Source organism: Panthera tigris, chromosome A1 (assembly GCF_018350195.1).
Source record: "Panthera tigris isolate Pti1 chromosome A1, P.tigris_Pti1_mat1.1, whole genome shotgun sequence".
In the NCBI taxonomy this organism is placed as follows: domain Eukaryota; kingdom Metazoa; phylum Chordata; class Mammalia; order Carnivora; family Felidae; genus Panthera; species Panthera tigris.
In genome coordinates, this window is record NC_056660.1 from 18636575 (window position 1) to 18661230 (window position 24656).

General features: G+C 43.7%; 1 protein-coding gene across 1 annotated transcript in view; it reads right to left on the reverse strand.

Moving 5' to 3' along the window:
- The window catches only part of FOXO1 (forkhead box O1), a 97790-nt gene extending 75263 nt beyond the window's left edge, over positions 1 to 22527 (reverse strand). Inside the window, exon 1 of the mRNA XM_007097733.2 lies at positions 21467 to 22527. Within this exon, the coding sequence (XP_007097795.2) occupies positions 21467 to 22117 (651 nt within the window). The 5' untranslated portion in view covers positions 22118 to 22527. The remainder of the gene's footprint in view (positions 1 to 21466) is intronic.
- Positions 22528 to 24656: the final 2129 nt, after the last annotated feature.

Genomic DNA, 24656 nt, shown 5'->3' on the forward strand with positions numbered 1-24656 from the left:
TTGTAGCTGTGGTCATATGCAATGGCGGCTGATGCCAGTATAAACGCTTACAACAGGTCCACGTGGGGATTTTACCCTTGACTTGAGTCTTCCCATCTGTCAAATTTTACCCAACTCAAAAAATGTCAATCTCCTTCCTGTTTTCGGCCTTCCATGAACTGTTCTATGCTGAAGTAATGATAATAGCAACCGTTTATAAAACTTCCTCCATGCCAAATACTGCACTGAACGGTCCATATTTTAAGGAATTCTCACAACTTCTAAGAGAACCGCTAGTCGCATTTTTCAGATGAGAAAACTACAACACAGTGAGGTGGGCTGCTCAAGTGACAAAGCTGTTAAGTACAAAAGGCAGGATTTGACCCAGGCAGTGTGACCGGCAAAACCCAAGCTCTTGGCCCCTCAGGTATACTGACTTCTCCGCAACTATTAACTTTATGAGAATAACTTAAATCTGTGGTTTAGATAACCAATACTACAGAATTTCAGAAATATTTTGTTTCTCTATCAATCAATTACAGGCAAGTCTAAAATTCTGAAGCACTTTAGACTCATTTCCAAGTTACAATACACGTTTTTACCACCAGTCCACCTACTTCATTAATAGCGGTATGTCTGCCTACTTTAACTGTATTTTTTGCTTTTTAATTCTTGAAACTTGTTTTTCTACCAGCACAGTTCGGTGGCAGAAAGGACTGCGATTCTCTCTTCCTTTCTAAATTTAAGAAATCGTATGGATTAGGTTAGGTTAATACAATAACAACAGTGAACCCGGTAATTTAAGGACCTAATAATTTAAATGGTTGCTCTAAAAAACCATGTGAAGCCAGATGAGAACCTCTGATGATGACATCATCATCATCATATAACTTACAGAGGAATATTAAAGTAATATGAGGAAGTCATCACATGAAAGAATAAAAATAGTTTTCATATCCTCACCAAGAAAAATGTAATGTGGGGCGCCTGGATAGCTCTGTTAGTTAAGAGTCCAACTCTTGATTTAAGCTCAGGTCATGATCTCACAATTCATGGGTTCGAGTCCCGCATCGGGCTCTTTGCTGGCAGTGTGGAGCCCACTTGGGATTCCTTCCTGCCCCCCCGACCCTCCCCCACTCATGCTGTCTCTGTCTCTCTCAAAATAAATAAACTTTAAAATTTTTTTTTAAAAACTAAACAAACAAACATTAAAATAAAAAGAAAATGTAACATGTTATTTTCCAAATGTCTGTTTTCATGCCCCCTTATGTGTGAGGAACTATGCTCAGGTGTTTCCCAGGACCAGGAAAGAGAAGGGAAGAATTCTGCCCCAAAGAGCTCTCGCAGTCAGATGATACACAGGAAGCAAGAGACAAATACAGAAATTCCATGAGAAAGCACACCTGTTATGAGGAATCCAAGGAAAGAGAGAGATCCCATTCAACTGGAGGAAATCAAAAAAAGCTTCATAAAGGAGGTGGCAAAAGAGGTCACGTGGGAGGAGGAAGGAAGCACAGGGTGAGCAATGAATGCCCGTTCCGTGAAGGCGTGAGGACCGGGCCTGGGGTGAGCGCTTTGCTAATATACATCTGGGGGACCCAAGATCTCAGAGGACAGCAAGTGTCCTGAGAAAACTCTTGCCCTCTTAGAGACAATGATGAGAAAAATTGAGGCAAACTCTATATTCACGCCAGTCTAAGTTTTGCAGTCACTTAGTAATCAACAAATAAGGGGATTTTAGTCCAAGAGAAATATATAAGGTAATTTTGCACAGAGCAGGGTTTCTCAGCCTCAGCAGTACTGGCATTTGAGGCCAGATCATTCTGCTGGGGGCTGTCCTTAGCACTGCTGAATGTTCAGCAGCAACCCTGGCCTTTCTCCTCTGTAGGCCAGTAGTGACCCCCTCCCACCCCATTCTGACAACCAAAAGTGTTTCCCCAATTGCCAAATGTGCCCGGGGCAGGGGGGCAAAATCCTCCCCAGTTGAGAACCACTGGCTTAGACTTTTGTATAAGAATGTAGAAATACTTACAATTTTTTTTCCTTTCTGCCTTCTACCTGAAAAATCTCTGCAAATAAAATGGATGGAGGACACGGGAGACAGCACCCTCTGTCTTATGCAGCAACCCCAATCTCTTGGCCCTCACAGCCATCCCAGGAAGTATTCTTCTCATTTTAGAGATGAAGAAACCTATACCTAGGTATTAACTTGTCCAAAGTTCTAAGTTCAACAAGATTGAATAAATCTGGTGACAAGACTCAAGGTTCCAAACATTACTTATTGACCCAAAGGAGCCCTTTAACTTAAACACATATCACTTTAATAAAAAAAATATTAATCATCTTCTACATAATCTCATGCTAAATTGGCACAAATCCTGTCCACCTATTATGAACTATTTGTTCAGGAAAATCTAAAATGCCACCACTTCATACAAGGAACATACAAAAGCAGTTCAAAGAAAGAATCGCTGTAGGCTGACATGATTTCTCAAGGGCTATATAGGAACGAACACTCTTTGAAAGCAGGATCCAAAAACAAGTAAGTAGCACCTGACTCTGAAGCCCAGACTATCACTGCCTCTGAACCACGCTACTCTCTCCATGCATCTTGCAAAACAAAACCAAAAGACTTTCTCTAAACAAGGGAAATCCCAGGAGTTATACAGGCCAACTGATGATCTAGCAAGAAGGGCAGGTTTGGCATTCTGCAACTCCTACAATGCCAGGAGGATGGTCTGGAGCAAGCACAAGGCCTTCCTTGGCCTTAGTTTCCTACCCATGCAATGGAGATACAGCCAAATGGTAAGAAGACTAACCAGCACTTAGCAAAGTTTGGATGACAGCTTAATTAAGAACTTTACCTCATCCTTGCCCCTTAAGTGAGGACACAATAATCTTTCTGAAGCTTAAGCTCACACCAAGAGCAGTCTTTTTTTTTTTTTGTCCAAATGGGTATTTGTTCTATTTGTCAACCAAAGAGCATCAGCAAGCCAAGTCTATCTCCCTGTGAAAGGAAGTACTTTTCTTCCTAAGCAGTATGTGGAGGGAGTTACAGAGCCCATAGTACGAGAGACTAGAGTCCACTCATCCACATACTGAGAACACAGGGCACCTCCTTTTGGCCATACCGTAAGCCATGTCTAGGTCACTTGGTCAGCCCCTCCCGACCACTCATTAATCATCACTACAAATGCACTCCCTCCTCTCCTCAGAGGTACAGAAAATCCACTAGCCCAAAGGTTTTCTATATCAACGTACTTTGTCATCTTTAAGAATCTAGTTAACTAGTTGGATGGGCCGACAGAATTTGTCTTGGGACTGCCAGTATGTGCATTAACCGTTTAGATTCTGTTAATTAACTTATCATTTATCCATTAATTTTATTCTGCCTTTGTATTTCCAACTTTAAATTGAAGTCCTAGTTTTTTCCTCCAAGATTCCAAAGGTAATCATGCTCTCTGATGTAGTACAGTGAAGTGGTTAAGAACCTGAGATCTGCAATGATAACCCACTGACCTCTTGGTTCCACCACTTACTATGTGACATTGGGCAAATTAACTTTGTGCCTCAGCTTCCTAATCTAAGGACTGGGGATAGAGGAGCACCTGGTTGGCTCAACCCAAGGAGCATGCAACTCGATCATGGCTACGAGTTCGAGCCCATGCTAGGTATAGTGATTGCCTCAATGAATAAATAAAAACTTTAAAAAATAATAATTAAAAAATGGAGATAGCAACAATACCTACCTGGTATGTTTATGTAATTAAGTAATAAACATAAAGTCTAATTCCAGTCCTCTTCTCCTCCCTATAATAGTGTAACTAATCAGGGGCGCCTGGGTAGCTCAGTCGGGTAAGTGTCCGACTTTGGCTCAGGTCATGATCTTGCAGTGCGTGGGTTTGAGCCCCACATCGGGCTCTGTGCTGATAGCTCAAGAGTCTGGAGCCTGCTTCAGATTCTGTATCCCTCTCTCTCTGCCCCTCCCCTGCTCGTACTCTCTCTCTCAAACATAAACAAACATTTAAAAAATTAAAAAAAAAAAAAAAACAGTATAACTAATCAACACTTGCTTTAATCCAATATTCTCTCTCAAATAGGAATGGAAAACCACAAAGTTCATTTTCATTTCAAAAACTTTAAATGCTTCTAATGTGTTTGTTGCTTAAAATGTGAAAAGTCTGGGGCGCCTGGGTGGCTTGGTCGGTTAAGCGTCCGACTTCGGCTCAGGTCATGATCTCATGGTCCGTGAGTTCGAGCCCCGCATCGGGCTCTGTGCTGACAGCTCAGAGCCTGGAGCCTGTTTCAGATTCTGTGTCTCCCTCTCTCTGCCCCTCCCCTGTTCATGCTCTGTCTCAAAAATAAATAAACGTTAAAAAAAAAAAGAAAAATTAAAAAAAATATATATCTGAGAAAATGTGAAAAGTCAGTCAAAAATAAAGAAAAAATAGGGGCGCCTGGGTGGCTCAGTTGGTTGAGCATCTGGCTTCCGCTCAGGTCACGACCTCATAGTTTGTGAGTTTGAGCCCCGCGCTGGACTCTGTGCTGACAGCTCGGAGCCAGGAGCCTGTTTCAGATTCTGTGTCTCCCTCTCTCTCTGCTCCTCCCCCACTCGTGCTCTGTCTGTCTCTGTCTCTCTCTGTCTCTCTCTCTCTCTCTCTCTCTCTCTCAAAAATAAATATTTAAAAAATTTTTTAAAAATAAAATTAAAAATAAATTACTTATATTTATACAATCCAAATACGACCCACCATTGACATCTGGATATATTTCCTTCCAGATATTTCACATGATCTGAAACTGAAAGATATATCATACAGTCAGATCAGTTTACATACAATTTTATATTCTGCTTTCCCATGTTGCTGGGTATTTTCCCATGCTATCAGAAGCTCTTCCAAAACACAAAACAAGTCTTTCAGAATGTCCCTATCAAACCTGTTACAGCATTATTAGGAAAGATAGGTATTTTGGCTCTCTCTTTGGTTCTGATCTGTGCTTTTTATCTCAAAATATTCTACATAATCCAAGCCCATAAATAAAAATATGAAAGCCCCAGATGCTTAGCTACTTTGAATTTTAAGGCCAAGAATTTTGGCTAATGCTAAAATGTGTGATACCGCATAATTATATAGCTCCTGCTCTGAACACCTCCATTTGGTATCACCAACCCCACTTTACAGATCAAGAAGTTAATAGAGCAGTGATGTGACTTACCTAAATATGAATTATCTGGTTACCAATCTAAAAACAGAATCCAGGGATCCTAATATTTACTGCAAAATCACAAACCTGGGAGAGGCTCATGAAGGCAATATAAAAAGCCAATGTTAGAGGGAATTCTGATGAGAATCAGTTCTCAAACATGCTGGTGATCTAAGAACATCTTCCCAGGGGTGTTAGAAAATATATCTAACCGAAGATCTCCAAGCAAGTTTTGTAGACACTAGCACTGGCTGGCCAATTATCACTGTCCAAAATTACAGGTGGGAAAACCGAGGCAGAAGGAAACTGAAACACACATCCCCAACATTTTGCGATCAAGACAGGACTAGTCTTCCTTTCCCATCTCAGCTCAGCCCAAAGGAAGCCAGGTAAGTAGGCCAAGTTTCCATGTAGACTGACAAGGAGAGCAGGGATTTTACTGCTCTGAACAGGAAGAAAAATGGTAGGAGGTATTGGGGAGATGACGACGAAGGGAGAGAGGGCAATGAGAAAACAGAAATAGGATGAGTACCCAATCCAATGAGGTTGATGTAAGATGTGCGTGGGTCCCAAAGCATGTACCAGGTCACACATGCAGGGTTGGCTCAGACACTTCCCAAGCGGTGTACAGGAGCTGGAGAACCCAGCTCCATAAGCCTGGACTGACAGAGTCAAATCTCTGTAACCAACAGATAAAATGTCTATGGAATTATTCACCCAGAACACAGGGATGGCATCCCTGATCATCCTCATCAAGGCACAAAAACCATGCAATCCTGAGATTTTTAACTCCTTTTACTAACGTAGAGACTATGGTAATGTAGAGACATGTCAGAATGTGAAGTCAGCCAACACCACCCATCACCAAGTCAATAATTTCCACGTTTAACACAGATGGAGCGGAAAGACTACAAAATCTGCTAAGCCTGATTATGCCTACAGAGTTCGAGATTCGCCACTGAACAGCATGAAGATACACTTTTAGTTCAGTGAAAACAAGTGATGACAACATGCACCTAGAGGGGCGCCTGGCTGGCTTAGTCAAAAGAGCATGCAAGTCTTGATCTGGAGGTGAGGAGTTTAGGCCCCACACTGGGTTACAGAGATTACTTGAAAATAAAAGGCACCTAGAATTAACACTGATATGGCTATAATTCCTCATCTTATCCCTTGGTACGGTTCTCTCTTCTCTTCCCAAAAGTCAAATATAGGTTAACTATGCATCACATAATGGGATGGATCTGATGGTGCAGATTCAGTGGAAATTTACGTCTATACATCCAGACTATCTTATGCAGGGAGAAGCTGTTTCCTTCCCCCCTTGTCTATTTACCAGCACAAACTAAGGTTAGTAAAAATATCTTTTAAGACAAACACATACTCACAGGTTTTTTTAGCTTAAAGACGAAAATACACAAAGTTGTTTCCATTTAGCTTACTCCCCTCAGTTACTCTCTTCTCTATGGGTGTTGCTTAATGTGGAACTTGCTCCCGTAAAGCACAATACTACCATCCTCCAGACACTGCTTAGAATCAGCACAGGCCCCTATGGCCCTACGCTCTTTCACAGCTCTTCTGTGTCAAAGGGTGACACAGCATCCAGAAACTAGGACAGGTTTTCTCAGGCCACCTTTCAAGAAGCACAGTGTCCCTGGACAAGGGCACGACCGACCCGACCCCACTGTGTACTCCACTGGTCACTCCCCACCCATAACAGAAAAACCAGGTTTGGTTTGGGGCGCCTGGGTGGCTCAGTCGGTTAAGCATCCAACTTAGGCTCAGGTCACGATCTGGAGGTTCCTGAGTTCCAGCCCACGTCGGGCTCTGTGCTGACAGCTCAGAGCCTGCAGCCTGCTTCAGATTCTGTGTCTCCCTCTCTCTCTGCCCCTCCCCACTTGTGCTCTGTCTCTCAAAAATGAATAAATGTTTAAAAAAAAAAAATTGTTAAAAAAAAAAGAAAAACCAGGTTTGGGATTCTGTGTTTTGTCAACACATAGAAATCTAAGTCCTCTGAAAGGTTGATTAAAGAGTTAAAACCGGTTAGCCGGGAAAAGAATACTGGTTAGCTGTAGAAACTGGCTTCGCATACCTGAAGAGGAAACAAACTGAGCCAATTCCAGGTGACTCCCAAAACCAGAACCAGAAGCAAGCCGGGGGGCAGGAGAAGGGGGAATTACAGGCGAACACACGGGGTCAATATAGAAATAAACTTTACAGCAATGTGGGAAGCAACAGATTCTCAAGTATCTCACAATGGCCAAGCAGAGGCTTCCATATCAGGTGGTAGTTTTAAATTTTGAGATTATGCTTAAAAATACAGTTAAATAAATAAATGATACTCCATGATTCATCATGCCTTCTGGTACACAAAGTTTAATAAACTTGAAGGCCCAAACCCAAACTCAACAACAAGGAAATAAATGGGAATACAAACAGTTTAAGGTAACTTCTACACAATGTGAGACATTAAATCTACTTGTAAATCCCTGTGAATGGGATTGTATCTATTAATAATTTAGAGACCATTGCCAATGGCAGTAGTTAATACAATAGGGTTGTGGTGATAAAGTAAAACTGCACCGGTAACCAGCAATAACCTCTGAAGAAACTTTTCACCTGATTTACATTAATAGGTTGGAGAAATTTATTCAAATTGAATAAACCAGGGGGCTGAAAATGAGAAAGAAACCGAAGAAGAAATGACAAAGTATGGAGGGGGAGTAGGGGATGATCAAAAAGACACTTTTAATATAAGTCATTTAGATCTGTACCCTCAGAAGCTCAGCAGACTATGTGGCATTCTTCACTTAGGGAATAACTGAGAACAGATCAGAGAGACTCCCTCCAAGCCACGTTTTTAACTCATCTACCCCAGCTATCAGCGTCAGATGAGAAATGAGAAAATTAATGAACAAAAAATAAACCTATTAAAATGAGGGGGGTGGTCATTAATAGATGGTGATTTTCTGTTTAAAGCAGTTAAGGCAAAAGCTAACTTTTGTCACTCTCAAAAGGTAAACACTGCAAAACTCTGGCTTCCACATTTCTCTCCACCTCATCAAACTTTTAAGACATTTGAATCTGATGACAATTCACTGGGGATCATTTCTGATGGTGGTTCTGACTCCTGGTGATTCAGTACACAATCACACATTTGTAAACTTAGTAAGAGCAAAACATTCCCTGACTCAGGAGAAGTTCACGTACGTTCTTTTTCGCAGCTTTCTGTGCTGTCAATGGCATACTTAGGACATAAAAGCATCACAAAAAGTCACATTTTCTTTCTACCATGTGTACTTAAATGCAAGAGTTCAAAGACCCTAACATGTCAAACTATTCAAAAATTAGACCCAGATCACAGAAAATAAAACTAAGTATCATTATAGTATTTTCTTAATATTCTGCACTAGCTAAATTATTTTGTAGGCTCAGGCTCCTACAGAAGCATGCCAGTGTTGAACCACACCCAACAGAGATAATTAATACCCTCTTTGTGTGTTCCAATTTTATTTTATTTTTTTCCTGTCTTCCTCTACCTCTGGTTGAAAGAGCCAAAATGTGTACTCCCTACACTATCACAGGAAACAAAGCAAGGGAATTCTATCCAAATTGAAGGATGTCAAATTCCCAGGCATGGCCAGGCAGGATGTCAAAGGTCATGCCCCATATTTGGCCAAAGAAAAATACTATTAATATATTTATAGCCAGAAAGAGTAACTATAAATCCAAAAGCTATGACCTGATGAAAGTCGGAAAAGGCATTAAATTCAAAAGTTTTTATGCCCACACAGGAAGGCTGTCCTGATGACATTTCAGTTCATCTGCAAAACTGGTGTGGTCTAACAAGTCGACGCTCTTATGACTCTTACCTGTGGGCCCCGTGTGGGTCTGCAGCAAAGTGGCCACCAACTTGTTTCAGGCCAGAGTAACACAACAGCAGCCCCAGGGAGCAGGGAGACCTCACCAGGAGAGATGAGATTTTGTGCAAAAGGCAAGTCCCGGACTGAAAAGTTTGCTTAATAAAATTCAATGTCATTTTGTTTTAAGTGAGTCCCTGAAACAGTCTAGGCAAGCCTCCTCAGAATCATGCTTAACAGGGCATGTGACTAAAGGGAGGGCTCGCCATTTCAAATCCCAGGGGTATATTCACAGTTAAGGATCACAAAGAATTTAGACAGGAAAGGAATCCCTCTGATGCATTACTTTAGAATCTGAGATGTTTAGTTTTCATTTTATGCTTGGACTTCTTTACTTCTTCCTCCCAGTCCTCTTTAAAAGTTATTTGAAACACAAATGGGGGTGGAAAGTGTGAATGAGGCTTAATTGGAAGCCCTGAGCTGTCAATCCCAGTAGAATGATCTCAGCTCTTGACTTCCGTGATTGAATGTGTTTTCCTTTTTCTCTTCTTGCCTTTTATATAAACACAGGCGGAAGTCATGGTTAGTCTAAGAACCATGGCCATCAACAGTCTGTCTTTGATTAAAAGGTCTACATAATTTCATCACAAAAGAAATTAAGCAGGGCCTTTCTATGAATACATTCAGCACTTGATATAACCCAAAATCATTTACGCTGTTCGACAGGATCACATGGTGTAAGTCATTATTTTAATTTTTTTTTCTTAGAAATAGAATTTATAAGGCATGCAATGGAATGGTAATGAATTCTGAAATTGACTTTCAAACATGCAACCTCCCATAGTTTGTGGAGCAGAAATGATCAGCATAAATGTGAGCTACGCATGTATCAATATAATATTCTCTACATTTTATTCTGTCTCTCCCCCATATTCTCCATCTTTAGCTCAAAATAAAGCAAAAATAAAGCAATCACACTAAGGAATGAAATGGTACAAACTTTAATATCCAAACTACTTATTAAATGAAACTCAATTGAGTTATTGAAACTCAATAACCTGGAAAGATGACTCAAGAGTATTTAGTTCTGGGGGCGCCTGGTCTTAGTTTTCACTCAGGTCATGATCTCACGGGTTCATGGGTTTGAGCCCCGCATCGGCCTCCTCGCACTGACAGTGCAGAGTCTGCTTGGGATTCTCTCTCTCCCCCTCTCTCTCTGCCCCTCATGCACACGCTCTCCTTCAGAATAAATAAACTTAAAAAAAATTTTTTTACAAAGAATATTTACTTCTGAGTTAGACACCACACTGAGAAACTCAGGCTATAAACTCTGAAAAGATGGATACAGACAGCGTGGGGACTAGCCTTGAAATACAGGGAACCATCTAAACACCAAAGTGTGGGCACGGTAATTCTTAAAGCCGTGACAACCATGCTTCTAAATTTCTGTTTCAGTAACCCCAAATCTTGGTGTTTTGTTTGGTTTTTAGTATGTTCCATGTAACTAGCAAAGATATCAAAATGGCATTTCTAGAAATATAAAGCACCTTACAGAAAACATCCCGGGAATACGGGGATATAATATTACAGTGCAGAGTGATCACAGCTGGTGAAGTATCCATTATAGAGGCAAAAAAGATGATGCAAATCACATCAAAACACACCTCATTACAGGAATTTTTAACCCTAAAAAATTTCCTTAGCATTAATTTTTTAATTGTCCTAAGTACTTCAGAAGAGAACAAAAAAAGCAATAAAAACCATTTGGTGAGCTCTTCTAAAATGTAAACCCATCAAATACTGTGTTTAAGATCAGTGTTAACAACAGCAACAAAAAAATAATCTGAAAGCCCGCGTCTTAATACAAATACAAAATAAATATAAATCTAGACCCTATATAATTAATTCTATTTCATGAATTCTAAGAAGTTCAAGAAACCAGTTGGGGCACACAGGTAACAGAAGAAAGTATAGGAATCTTTCACATTCAATGTATGCAAATGTAATAATGGGACACTAAAAATAGAAAGTTAAATTCTAAAAGGTTGAAGGAGAGACCAATTCAAGTTGCACAGGTTACATAAAATTCTCAGCAGGATGGCCCACAGGAAGCTTTCACATTCATTGCATGTAAATTTCATGACGGCATGCATATCTACCCATCCAGAGAGAAAAGGTTTACATTCAAGTTTAGAGAAATGCAACCAGCTTGGTACCCAGTACACAAACAACCTTAGTGATATTTACAAGTTCGGCAAGTTCCTCTCAGCCTCTCCCCCTCCCCCCTTCAGAGCTGGCCCTGCAGGGTGAGAGAAAGGGAAAGAGGTCTCCAGATGCAGACAGGTGATATAACCCTTGCCTTAAAGTAGGAGGGTTCTCCTACATTCAGTCACAGTATGGTGGGCTGAAACTGACGCTGAACCCTCACTGGTGGGACAAATTGATGATTCTCCAAATTACATATCACAAACTCAAGAAACTACGTCATCCCTGATACAAAATTAGGATGACTGAAGGTACTATCTTGATGCATTTATCCTGATGCAACCTACACTTAAGGTTATATGAGAACAACAGGAAAAAAATTCCTCTTATGTCAAAATAGTACAATAAAATCCACATTTGACTGTCACCACCTCAAGAATCTGCCAAAATAAGAGCCTCTAGCTAAACCATATGCAAACCATTTCCTTTGACCTTGCTTCCAAGCAAACGAACTATCTGAGGTATTTGATATTTACTTGTATAGACCATTCCCAAATATTTATGTGGTTATTTTGTTTTCAAGCTTTGAAGGACATGTAATATTTACAAGCCTAGGAATTATGTAATTCATTATAATTTCACTCTCCAAATTACATTTGAAATCCAAATACATTTCTTTTCAAATACGGAATGTAGAGTAAGCCCTTTTCTTTTCCCAGTTACCCTCACCACCACTGAAAAGATAAAGACCCTCCCATTCTGTATGCAGGGATTTCTCACCTAGACAAGATGGGTCTTCCCTCAAGACACCTGCATGGCAAGCTCCTGGGGTATGGAACTGGTAGAGGAAAAGCACTAATTTTCTAAGTTAAAAAAGGAAAGCTGGGGGCACCTGACTGAGTCAGTCAATATAGTATGTCACTCGTGATCTAGGGTTTGGGAGTCCAAGCCCCACGGTGGGCACAGAGCCTACTAAAAGCAAAAGGAAAACTACTATGGGGGCTGGGGAGGAACTGAGGAGGCAAAGTTAAATGCCTCTGGGCCTCAAATAACTATTTGAGAGATACCGAAAAGATCTTTATCTTCCCACATAATCCAAGCTGGTTCTCATCTTCCTCCTTCCTCCATTAGACCTTCTCTCTTGGCTAGAACCCAAACAAGACTCAGAGGGTTAATCATGCTCTTCGAGACTTTCCTACTGCAGTTATAAAATAAATGCAGCCACGGAGGTCCCCTCCCCTCCCTTCCTGATGTCAGGTTTGCTTAGCTCCTTTCAAACTGTTAACTCAGCAAACCAGTAACAGGAGGCCTCTCACCAGCCACGCGAAAGCAGTTCTAGAACAACTTCAGGATCAGGGTTGTAAAGAGAAAAACATTTTTTTCCAACTCTGCTGCATATCGAATCTCTAATATAAGACATTCACAAAACCATGACCCATTTTCCAGATCTGCGAGGAATGGCGATTGAGAAAAATCTATTTATCCAAGAAATATGTTTAATCACACAAAAAGAAAACGGGCCACACTCTCTTCCCACCCTCTTTCACATAACAGCACTGCTTTACTCAGGGGAGTTAAGCAGCAGCTCCACACCCTTCAAGGTCACAGGATTTAGCATGAGGGTCACTTCTGTAACTTAAGACCAATATCATCTAGGGCGAAAAGTTAAGGCAGAGTAAGATTTTGTTAGGTCTCAAGGATCCACATTAGAGATGTTGGAACCAGGTCACACTCAAAAAGGTGGCAGTCTTGAGACTTCGTGTCTTTGCCCAGCAGCAGTGTGTAAGAGGAGCGTGGGTTGTCAGAGGTTAACAGCACATCCCAGGTCACAGGTGCTGCGGTGCAGACCAATGCAGCACAGGCTTTAGAGGTGTCTCTTCTAAGACAGATGTGCCACCCACCAGCCCTAAGAACTGAAGAACCCATGTGACGTCGTGTCCACAGGGGACAGGCTACCTTAGAAAAAATGACCGGTCCTCCCACAGATCTACAAATTGACTCTGCCTCTCCTCCCAGGAGAGAAGCCTAGGAATAAGCCTACACTTCTCCCCTTCAAAATCAGAACTAAGATAAGACATAAGTTATCGGATGAAGATGTTTTACATATCTCTCAAAGATGAGTGGCAATTCTGAACCTCACTGGATCCACAAACATTAACAGTGGGAAAAAATCAGACTGGCCAATTACATACTGTTTCCTAGTGCTTCTGATCACTAGCAATCACACAAGCATGATATCCTGGTGTGCTGTGAAAGCTACTTTGTCCATGTGTTAGGTAACTTACAAATTTAATAATTCCTCCAAGTGAGCTCTTTCTTCATCTGTTTTTGTTTCCCTGTCCCTGGCTCCCCAAAGTAAGACACCTTCTAAATGATACTGTCTGCTACCACAAATATGTACATACTAGCAAAATAGCTTTCTACATTTCTCCAACACTTGTTATTTCTAACATGGCCAATAAGCTTAAAGATCTGTATCTGTGCCTTTTTGCTATGCCACAGTACAGTTTCTATTACATAAATCTTTTGGTTCTCCATGAGCTAGCCAGGCTCACTCACAAGTATTTGGAATGCATTCAGTTATATATCGGCCTGACATCAGTTTTGGGTTTAGCCTATCCAGATTTAACTTCCTCTGGATCCACTGAACAATCTCATTATAACATTCATTCCTATACAAGGTTAGTGGTAAAGACAAACTACAATGAGAAAGCTATCGAGGATTTCTAGGATTTAGCTAATGCAATATTAGAACTGACATTTAAATCTGAAAGCATCTTTTTAAGCCAATATAAATTTTCTTCATGATTGTCCTAAGTATATTTTGAGATTGCTGACTCCAACTTTAGAATTTCTCTTTTTTCAGGGAAACCTAATGCACTTTTGGTGCAAATGTAAACTGGTGCAGCCATTATGGAAAATGGTATAAAGGTTCGTCAAAATATTTCAAATAATGATCTAAAAAAAAAAGAAATTTCTGTTTTTTCAAAAACACAAGAATTATGCTCAACAATGACCCATCTTTATTTAAATCACTCTGCTCCCAGGACAGGGCAGTATGAAGGTTAGGTTTTGTTGTTTATTTGTCTTTTTAAGTAAACTCTACCCCCAAGGTGAGGCTCAAATTCACCAGAATTCACCACCCAGAGATCAGAGATCAAGAGTTGCATGCTCCATCCACGGCCCATCCTGGCGCCCCTGAAGGTTAGTTTTAAGGAACAGACCAAGCAAAAAGCTAAATATTTTGGAAATACCTACTCTTCATGTTAAGTCAATTATGTAATATGTGCCATGTTCCATTATCAAATTCTGCATGTAAATTTTAAACCCAATGCAGTACACTGGCTTTACTTGCATTCCATGGGTTTCTATATTCACAGGAACATTTCTACAAAATTGAATTTTTAAAACTAAAAATGTGACCCTATTTTCATAACTTCTTATATTATAAAAACATATAATTTCATAGAAAAATGTGTTCTAATACATATAAAGTTCAATTTCCATCTGACGATATTCTACCCTATACTTTTTAAACTTCCTGTGTGTCATATAGCCATTACTCAGAGAAGCTGATGCTTCCCTTATTTTCACGCCTTTATAAATGCCAGTTCATCATTTTGAAAATCAATATATATATAGAAAAGTGGATATGCCAATGGTTAGTTACTTGATAAAACCAAGTATGATAAAATGATAGTAAGTAGAAACTAGATGGCAGGTATACAGATGTTCAATGTAGAATTCTTTCAACTTTGCTGAACATTTGAAAATTTTATAATGAAATCTTGGGAGACTAACATCCCATTTGCAAGGTCCACCTCAATAGCCAACACAGAACTCCATTTTTCTCAAAGACACTTAACCCTCTCTACTGTGGACTAACTACACTGATTTATGTGCCATACCTAACCTGCCTACAGGATCACATTCGAATCATTTTTCTATCGTTCAGATGCATCTAATACGACATCTTGTATACAATAATTATTCAACAAATAGAAAAAATTAATAAAAATACCGTAACCATCTGTGGAAAATAATCATTGTTCTTTAGTAATACTAATAAAAACATTATCACGTTTTGAACACACAGAAAGCTGAAATATAAAAGACCCATGGGTCAAGAAAAAATTTCTTCCCAACCACATATTTACTATATAACGGACATGATATAACATGCAGACATTAAAGTCAAATTACAATATACAGCAACATGAATTAAGAAATCACCAGACATTCACTAAGAGAAGGCAAAAATGCCTTCAGGCAGGAACCAAGACTGGAAGTTGGTGGAAAGGACATGAGCTTTGCAGACTAAGCAAAATTTTCAGAACTTGCAGTAGAGGCACAAGATGATCCAAGTGCTGGGGACAGGATGGTCTGGACCTGAAATAAGAGGCCTAACCTAGGGGAATGAGTGGAGGTCGTGAAAAGAATGTCTCAAGAGACTGAGACAGAAGAGCTGACAGACTTGGGGGCACCAAAAAGCATGAGAAGAATATGCTGAAAAGGGCATCCAAGTCTGAAAACTAGGGAAAAGGTTAACCAGACTATTAACCGAATCAGGGAACTCAAGATGGGAACCTTATCTGAGAGTAAGAGGAAATATGGCGTGCTTGGGTTTAGACAGGTTCAATTTGAGGTGAAAGTGGGACACTTATGGCCTTTAAAGTAACTGGAGACACAGGACAATAGATGGAGTCAGTTACCTAGGAAAGAGCCAGAGAAAAAGTCCACAACTAGTCCTGAGGTTATCTTTAGGATTGAGCACAGAAGAAAAAAATGAATGAACCAACTGGAGGAGAAAGCAGTATGAAAGCAGGGGAGGGATGAAGAAAGTCCAATGTAACCCAGTCTCCAATAAAGGGATTTCTACAGAGGGGGTGGTCAACGGAAAACTGAGAAAATGGAAGGCTTAGACACTCCCCTGCCAGCCTTGGTGAACTCTGACCGTAAAGACTACAAGCTCAAGCAATCATGAGAAACCAAAAATCGGGGGTATAGAAGCTCATCACACAGTCCCATCTCGTTTTTTTTTTTTTTGTAATAAATATGGCCTGAAATAAAGAACACATATTGAATGTATGTCCTTATTTAATATTAATAATGCATCAAGGTGAAAATTCACCAAATAATAAACTGGAAAGGGATTGCAGATTTAGCTTTCTAATCTTATTTGGCACAATATCAAAAATAGTTTGCTTTTTTTTTTTTTTTAACAGCTTATGTCAAAGCTACATGAGGATGAATGAAAAAGAGGAAAAAAAAAAAAAAAAAAAAGGGAAAGCAGCCCCAAAGCTTTCCAAGTGGCAAGAATAATTCAAACCAAGCCTCAATATTTGCAGTGCTTAACCCACAAATTTATAAACCATAGGTAGACAGAGTGGAGTGGGATGCCAATAGGAGGGTGGATGTTAAAAACTGAACCATATGAAATCACTAATGTACAAAAATCCATTTTCTTGTTTCGTATGTTCCTTAGAAGACCACAAATAACAAGCAGTAATTTTCTGCAAAGAATTTATGTGCCACTGAGTTCTGTTAGTCTTAATGAAGAATTAGCAAAAAGGGACAATTCTTCCAGGCTTCGGTACACTTATATACAGTATATCCACTGGAACACAAACCGTCACCCCTCAGACACCAAAAGAAACACTTTCTCAAGTTCATCCAATCCTGTTTGACAACTGAGGAGCAGCCCATACCAACTTCAGAATTTTGTACACACCAAGAAAAGGTGGTTATCTAACCCAAGGAAGGTCCCAGGGGATGGGGCAAAGGCAAGTCTCTGCAAGCTGTTACTAAGAAGGCCGAGGCAAATGCTGAACTGCAGAGACGCTGGGCTAAATCCACTTTGCTCACTCAATGCTCTAAGGCTCAGTACAACTACAAACTGCTCTAATCACCATGGGGTTTATCCTGCCTCTCCAAGAGGATTCCAGGAAGCCCCAAAGTTACGGCACACGCAGGGAAAAAAAAAAAAAAAAAACCCAGCCGATTAAATTCCCATGATGCCAAGGTACTGGGTAGTTTCCAAGGGCAGAGTGTTCTAGAAAAATGCAAATAATTCAGGCTCTCCAAAGAAATTCCAGGCAAATACAGACAGCTGCTGTCTTAGAAAAATCATACAGAATTGTAGTTTAGGAGGCTGGATGAAAAGGCACAAGGACAGAGAGAACATGTCCAGCCTGTCAGGGATTCTAACTCACCACTGAGTATTCTTTCCCTCCTCCCCAGTTTATATGTCCCCTTAAAAGATTCCCTGTGCAGTGCATGGTATCCTAGCCACATTTGTGTCCACTGCCAATGTGACAGACTCTCAATAAGGGGGGGGGGGGGGGTTGTCTCAATGAACTTTAACCTTCTTTAAAATTTACATGAGTTAAAAATGCCTTCTTTCCAGTATTCAAATGTTTGCCACCCCAAGAAAATAAAAGCTGAAAAAAGTCAAAAATAGAAGTCACCACTCTCTTCCAAGGATCTGCCACAAATCCACAAGTAAAATAAAAATAAAATTCTTATAATTATCAATTAAGGTATTCACACTTGACATCAATTTTGGAATTTCTGAAAAAAAAAAAAAAAAAAACATGCCAGCCATAAGACCTGTTACGTCAGTCCCACATACCTTTTTCAGCCTTTAGTAAATATGATATCACACTTGGCTGCATAATTCCCTTACTCATTTTTAATTCTCTTACCACATGCTCCCTTCCCCAAATACAGATATTGACATTTTCACCCCACTGTAAAAAAAAAGGTTTTCTTTTAAGGTAATTTCAGTAACAATCTAGAAGCTGGCCTCACCTTTAAAGAGGTCATTCTCTAAATCAAAAGTGACTGCAGCAAGAAAGCATCTATCATCCCTGTGCTAGGGACTTTGTGGCTATTTAAATAACTCACCTGCAGATTACAAACCCTAATTACAAAATACGAGTTTTTAAACACAAATAGTACTGTCAGTTCATAAGCCAAATTAAAGAAATGTCATTGCAAAATAAGGAACATCTGAGATATCTCACTTGTCAAAGCATTCTTTTAACCGAAGTGCTCCAAATAGTGTCAAAACAAAAAACAAGAGTCAACTTAAAACTGCCATTAAAAAAAAAAGAGGGGGGGGGGTGGACAGAACCAGAGCTCACAATACTAGTTCCCAAGCTCTAGAAAGCTTTCTATGTGGGAGGGGAAGAAAAAAAAAAAAAAAAAAAAAAAAAAAAAAAAGGTCATGGAAATGAAGTTTCACTATTTATAAATAGTGTACATGGTTTAAAAGATCCTGGGTTTTCCAAAAGTCTTAGCTTCCACTTTGAGTGTAACCTTATGATAATTATAGCCGATATTAAAACAACTGTAAAGCACATGTAAGGTACCATCTCTATAAATACAAAATGCGTATCTGACAAATATAACCAGTGTCTAAGGAACTACAAGTTTATGAACTCTTTAACACCTTCTCAACTATTCCGTCCATGAAAACCACTTTCAAATCCTCAGGCAGGCCCCAGAAAGTAAAGCACAAGCAACTATATTTAATTAAAGGGTCAATCTAATTCCCACCAGTAAATCACAGGAAATATTTAGTTCCAAAGCAGCCTCTCCTAAGTTTTAAAATAGTTAGGTTTTGGTTGATTCGCATTTTAGGACTCGATTTTTAAAGCTAAAAGTCATAGTAAAATTTCTCCCTTTTACGAACCTTTAAATCAAGGGAGTCTTTCAAATCTGAAAAACTTGGTTTTAACAAGTAACTCATTTTTATGAAAACTCGAACCAAAAGACTAGTTATGACTTAGAATACTTAAGGCTGTTTCTTTTCTTCTTAAAATATCCCTTTACTCAAAGTGAAAATGCACTTGCTGTAATCTGACTTCCACCAACGGACTCTCATTACACCTGAAACATTTACTCACTTGAGAACGGCAGCCCGCTCCTCCCAAAGCCCCACTTGGTTGCCACTGGGAGCAGTCAGTGGGCCTCCAATTGTGAACAGATACCAACGATTCTAATTGCTCTTCTAGCTCTGAAAAGTGTATTTTTAAAAATAAAATTATAATTGCATTTTGGCAAAAAAAAATTAGAACAAAAACCTAATAAAAATGGTTGGGGGTTTGCTTTGGCCTTAGAATCTTTGTTTTGTTTTTAACTTGAAAGTTTGGGTTGTATTCCTAGTTTAAGAAGAATAATCTGATTTAAGGCCATATGAGAGGCAAAACTAAAAATAATCCCAAACATCGCCCTTCTCCATCTTTGAAGAAAGGCACTCCAGCAAGCTGAAGTAGATTGTATCCATTTCCAAGGACCTAAAAGAATGGTGTAAGTACACACCGTACTTTGAAAAACTTGTGTTTTTTTTTTTTAAATGGCAAACGCTTTATAAATAAATAGCTCAAGTAGGGTTGATAGATGAGCAAGTCAGGTCTTAAATTCAAATGTTAAGTAAAATTGGATTTGGCAGACAATCTTGATTTTGTGACTTAAAAGAATACATATCAAGCTTAAAAGAAAGCACTGTACCTTTCTGAAACACTTGGTAAAATAACATGTTAACGCCTAGTAATGACATTATTAAGTGGTACGTTTACTCTAAAACACACTTTGGAAAAAATAATATCCTGGCTCCTTCTCCAGGAACCTCAATACGTTAGGAGTATCTTAACCTTTTTGACACACATTAACCACAGGCATGACAGTGTATGTAAAACAACCGTGGAGTAACCAATTGCGCAGCAAAGATCAATCTTTATTAGGCTGTACAGTCAGGATTAGGGGTGAGGAAGAAGTTCCGAGGAGTGAGGAAGTTCTCCACTAAACTTTCACATCGATCCCTCCACCTGGGACAGCGAGAAACTGTCAGCTTCAGAAGGCCAAAGGAGAATGCACCCCCGGGAGGCCTCCCCACAGCCTCTCCTCCTGAGAGCCCCGGGGTCTTCTCAGTCTCCTAGTAGGGAAGTACCTGCCCCCATCCTGCGTCTCTCCGGGTCTCCCTCTCTGAAAGACAAAAAGGACCAGAGGCCCCTCATCTACGGTCCTCTCTTGTGGCAGGACGGCCCTACAAACTGCTTTGATGCGCACCTCCACTCCGACTCCCCGAAAACACTTGTCACAAAGCCCCCTGCCTGCCTCTGGGATCTGTACCTCCACGCTCGGTAACAATGAGGCGGCAAAGTGAGAAAGAAGGTACACACATCCCCAGCTCTGGTCACCCAAGGCAGCCTCCCCGTGCCTATGTAAAAGCCTCAGACCAGACCATGGGCGAGGCCAAGTTTGGGGTCACTTCCCTGCGTAGAGAAGTACTGGCCTCGCAGCCCCGCGGCCGGGCCGGGAACCGCGCACCGCCCCAGCGCGCTGGCCCTTTAAAGACGCTCTCTTCCTACGCCTGCGGCCCCTCCCTCGCCGTCGCAGCTCCCGCTCCCGCCTCCGCCCCCGCCGAGGGTCACACTTGAACTTTAGCTCGCCCGGCGCGGCCCGGCGCCCGCGCTCCGCAGGCGGTGGCCGTCTCTTCGCACGTGTCGGATGCACTACCTCGGGCTCGTCGCGCCCGACCCCCTGCACTCGAGGCCACTTCGGGTAAAATCAAAACAAAGCAAAATGCACACCGGCCTCCAAAAACTGCGCTGCCAAGGGCCGACTCGCGACCTGTCCCTTCCACCTACAGATCGGTCCCCCGGCGGCGGGGCCCCCGATGAGCCTCCCGGCGCCCTCCTCCGCCCAGTGCGGCGGAAACGGCTCTTCGGCGCAGCCCAAGGCTGGGGGAACGCGCGTCGCGGCGACGGAGAGGAGCCGCCCTCACCCCCTAAAGGTCCTGGAGTAAAAGAAGCGGTGACAAGAGTCCTCGCCGGCCGTGGGGGAGCAGCTCCCAGTAAACCCCTTCCTCCTTCCACTGGCGGTGAACTTTTCGGCTCGCTCTTATGTCCACTTCTTGCCGTTACTTTTTTTCACTCCCTAATTCCCAAATGAGCCCCTTTTCCCCGTCCCGCTCCAACTCTCACTTGAGCGCGCGCACACACACTTATTCCTGTCCCCCGACAGGTCCTGGGCAAGCCCACCACTCACATCTGCCACTTCTCGAGCTTTCCCTGCACGCGCTGCCCGCGTGCCCTGCACTTTCAGCCCAAGCAAACTTCCACAGCCGCCCTCTCATCTGCCTCACCACGACCTCAGGTGGAGGCAGAGTCCCCGCGCCCCCTCCCAGTCCGGCTGTGCGTCCCGAGGCCACTCACCTTCCAGCCCGCGGAGCTGTTGCTGTCACCCTTATCCTTGAAATAGGGCACGCTCTTGACCATCCACTCGTAGATCTGCGACAGCGTGAGCCGCTTCTCGGCTGAGCTCTCGATGGCCTTGGTGATGAGGTCGGCATAGGACAGGTTGCCCCACGCGTTGCGGCGGGACGAGCTGCTCTTTCTCGGCTGCCCTGCAAGGGGGCCGGCGGCGGCTGGGGGCACCGGCGGGTGCTGAGACAGCGGCCCAGGCGGCGGGGGCTGCGGCGGCGCCGGGTGCAAGCAGCCCGCCTCCGGGCCCTGGAAGTCCCCGCACAGCCCCCCGGTGGCGGCAGCTGCGGCCGCCGCCGCCGCCACCGCTGCCGCCGCCGCTGCGGCCGCCGCCACGGACCCGGGCGCCTGCTGGAAGTCCCCGCTCTCCTCCAGCAGGCTCAGGTTGCTCATGAAGTCGGCGTTGACAGCGGCCGCCGAGGCCGAGGGCAGGCCCGCGGCGGCGTCGGGGTTCGCTGCCGCGCCGCCCGACGGCGCCGGGCTGGAGGTGGCCGAGTTGGACTGGCTAAACTCCGGCCTGGGCAGCGGCCAGGTGCACGAGCGCGGCCGGGGCAGCGGCTCGAAGTCCGGGTCGATCTCCACCACCTGGGGCGCTTCGGCCATGGTGACCCCCACCCCTCCCCCAACCGCGGGAGAGCCAAAGGGTCGAGAGCAGCACAGGGAGCCAAGGGGGAGAGGGCGCGAAGAGCCGGTCCGAGATTTGGGGGGGCGAGGTCGGCGCCTCGAGCCGACGAAAACCGGGAGGAAGGCGCGGCGGAGTAGTAGCGCGAGCCCAGAACTTAACTTCGCGGGTCCATCAACATCTAGGCTCTTCCAGATTCGCTGCACCGGCAGGACTGCAGGCCAGAGTCGCCGGGTCGGGCAGCAGTCGGCGCCGAACTCCTGCTGACAGGGCCTGCGGACCGAAGGAGGACGGACGCCGCGGGCCGCTCGCTCTCCCGGCGGCGCGACCGCGGCGCTGCTGCCTGTTGAATGTGGCGGCGGCGGCGGCTGCTGCAGCGACTACGCTGCCGCCCGACTTACGGGATCTGCCGCCGCCCCCCGCCCGCGGCGGCGCGCGCGCCGGCCCGCCCCTGACTGACAGCGCACGCGACCAATGAGCGCGCGGCGCCGCCGCCCAGGCAGCCAGTGGTCGCCCGCCTGGGCGGGGGCCGGTTTTCCACCCGGGAGGCGGCAGTGGTTTGGTGGGGGGTAGTGGGATGTTTTTCTCTTTCACACACTCTCTCTCTCTTTCTCTCTCTCTCTCTGTCTCTTTTTTTTTTTTGGATCTCTGTTATTATTTTCTGGTAATTCTCAAGTATTTCTGTGAGTCTCTCGCCCTCTCAGTGTTTTGATTGCTAGGAGGCAAACCAGCGTGGAGGCGGCGGCGACACTTTGTTTACTACTGAAGAGCAAAGCCGAGTACTCGAGAAGCTCGAGTGGAACAAGTCGCTCGCTTCTTCGCCTCGACCTCCGCTCGGGGCCCGAAGTGGGGCGGGGCGGGGCCCAGGGGGACGCTCCTCGCTTCGCGGGCACTGGGTGGGCGGGCGGAGGCGGCCTTGCGGAATTCTACTCTATCGCCCCCTTCTCGACTCCACCCACGATTTTTTGCAGAGGAACGTGGGGAAGTCGGTGGGTTTTGTTTTTGTTTTTTGTTTTATTTTCCTGCGATCTGTCAAGTCCTCCAGCCCCCGCGCGGGCTGCACAAGCCCCTCCCGCACCTGGGTCCCGGCGGTCCAGTCCGCGCGGCGGGCGCCGGCCCCGCCGCCTCCGCGCCTCGAGCCCACCTGTTCGTACCCTAGAGCTGAGCCTCTGCAGGTTCGGTCTAGTCGGGGGCCAGGCGTCCAGCCCAGCGGCAGCCCAGCTGGATTGACGCCACACTTGACCTAAAAGGCTAGAAATGAGGTAAAGAGACTCAGCCGGGCCGAAGACAATCCTATTTCACACGCACACACAGACCCAAAAGCATCCTAGACTTCAGTGCCCTCTGTGGGATCATCTTCCCCTGCGCGGGAACCTCAGACTCTAATGGTCCAGGGGCGGCGGGGAAGGGGTCAGAGAAGAGCACTTAGAGAGAACCTTGTCACTTTATTATGTACCCCTAATTAAGTTCAACGGCTTGCTTGTCATTTCTTTGCTATTTAGGATAGAAGTAGTGAGATTGCAAGTAACAGCGCAAGAGGGGTAAAACCAAAGCCTGGGTGAGCCCTGCCCACCCCTAGGTTCCTTTAAATTGCCTCGAATGCCAGTCAACTTCCCCCCCCCCCCCCACCTTTCCCCATCTGGGCTCCAGGTCCTGGACGTCCTGTCGAGATCATTGGGGCCAAAGGCAGAAAGACAATGGCCCTTGTGTCTCGGGGAGCAAAAGAAACAGTTTTCAAGAAACAGTTTTTTGTTTTGTTTTGCCTATTCAGGAGGCATAAGGAAGGCATTTCCTTTCAGAGGGATGGGATCACTTAGGATGGAAGATTGACAGTAGGGTTTTAAATATCTTGTCCAAAATGACAGCTCCCAATTATTTTTACAATCCCCTTTCTCTTACAGGTAACTCTTCAATTGAAAAGTGGCATCTAAAGAAAATTAGGCCTCATTTACGAAAGTTTGAAAGAACTAAGATTTACTTCTTCTTTACATTCTCGCTATCATCTCCCTAGTTCAGGCCCCTGTTTCTTCACAACCCACTTATCACAGCTTCCTACTGATAAATGGGGGAGAGGGGCAGGGAAGAGGAAGGTCGTGAGCCTGATGGATTAAGGATAGAGGTGGTTCCCACCCTCCTCCTCTTGTGGTCTCTGCATTTACTATCAAATTTAGATGGTTCAGGCTTCCTCTGCCAGCCGCTAGGGGACCTCAGTAACCCGGACGACGAGCTCAAAGGAAGGCGCTAATGCAGAACTGTTGATAGCCTCAAGTAAGCTCTGCAGAGGCAGCCCCCATTCGGATGGCCGCACCCTACAAATAGGCGGTGCCCTAGTGCATCATTCTTGGCAAAGGAAACCAGCTGCAAATTTGGCCTTGCCTTCCTTTCAATTCCGGTTTTTCATGGCTTCCGTCGGAGGAGAGTATTTGGTTAAGGCAGTTTTCTTACAGACTTTCCTCAGGTCCTTGAAATCTGGACTATCCTGCCTTGTTTGGATGTTACAGTGGTGGGGTTTTTTTTTTT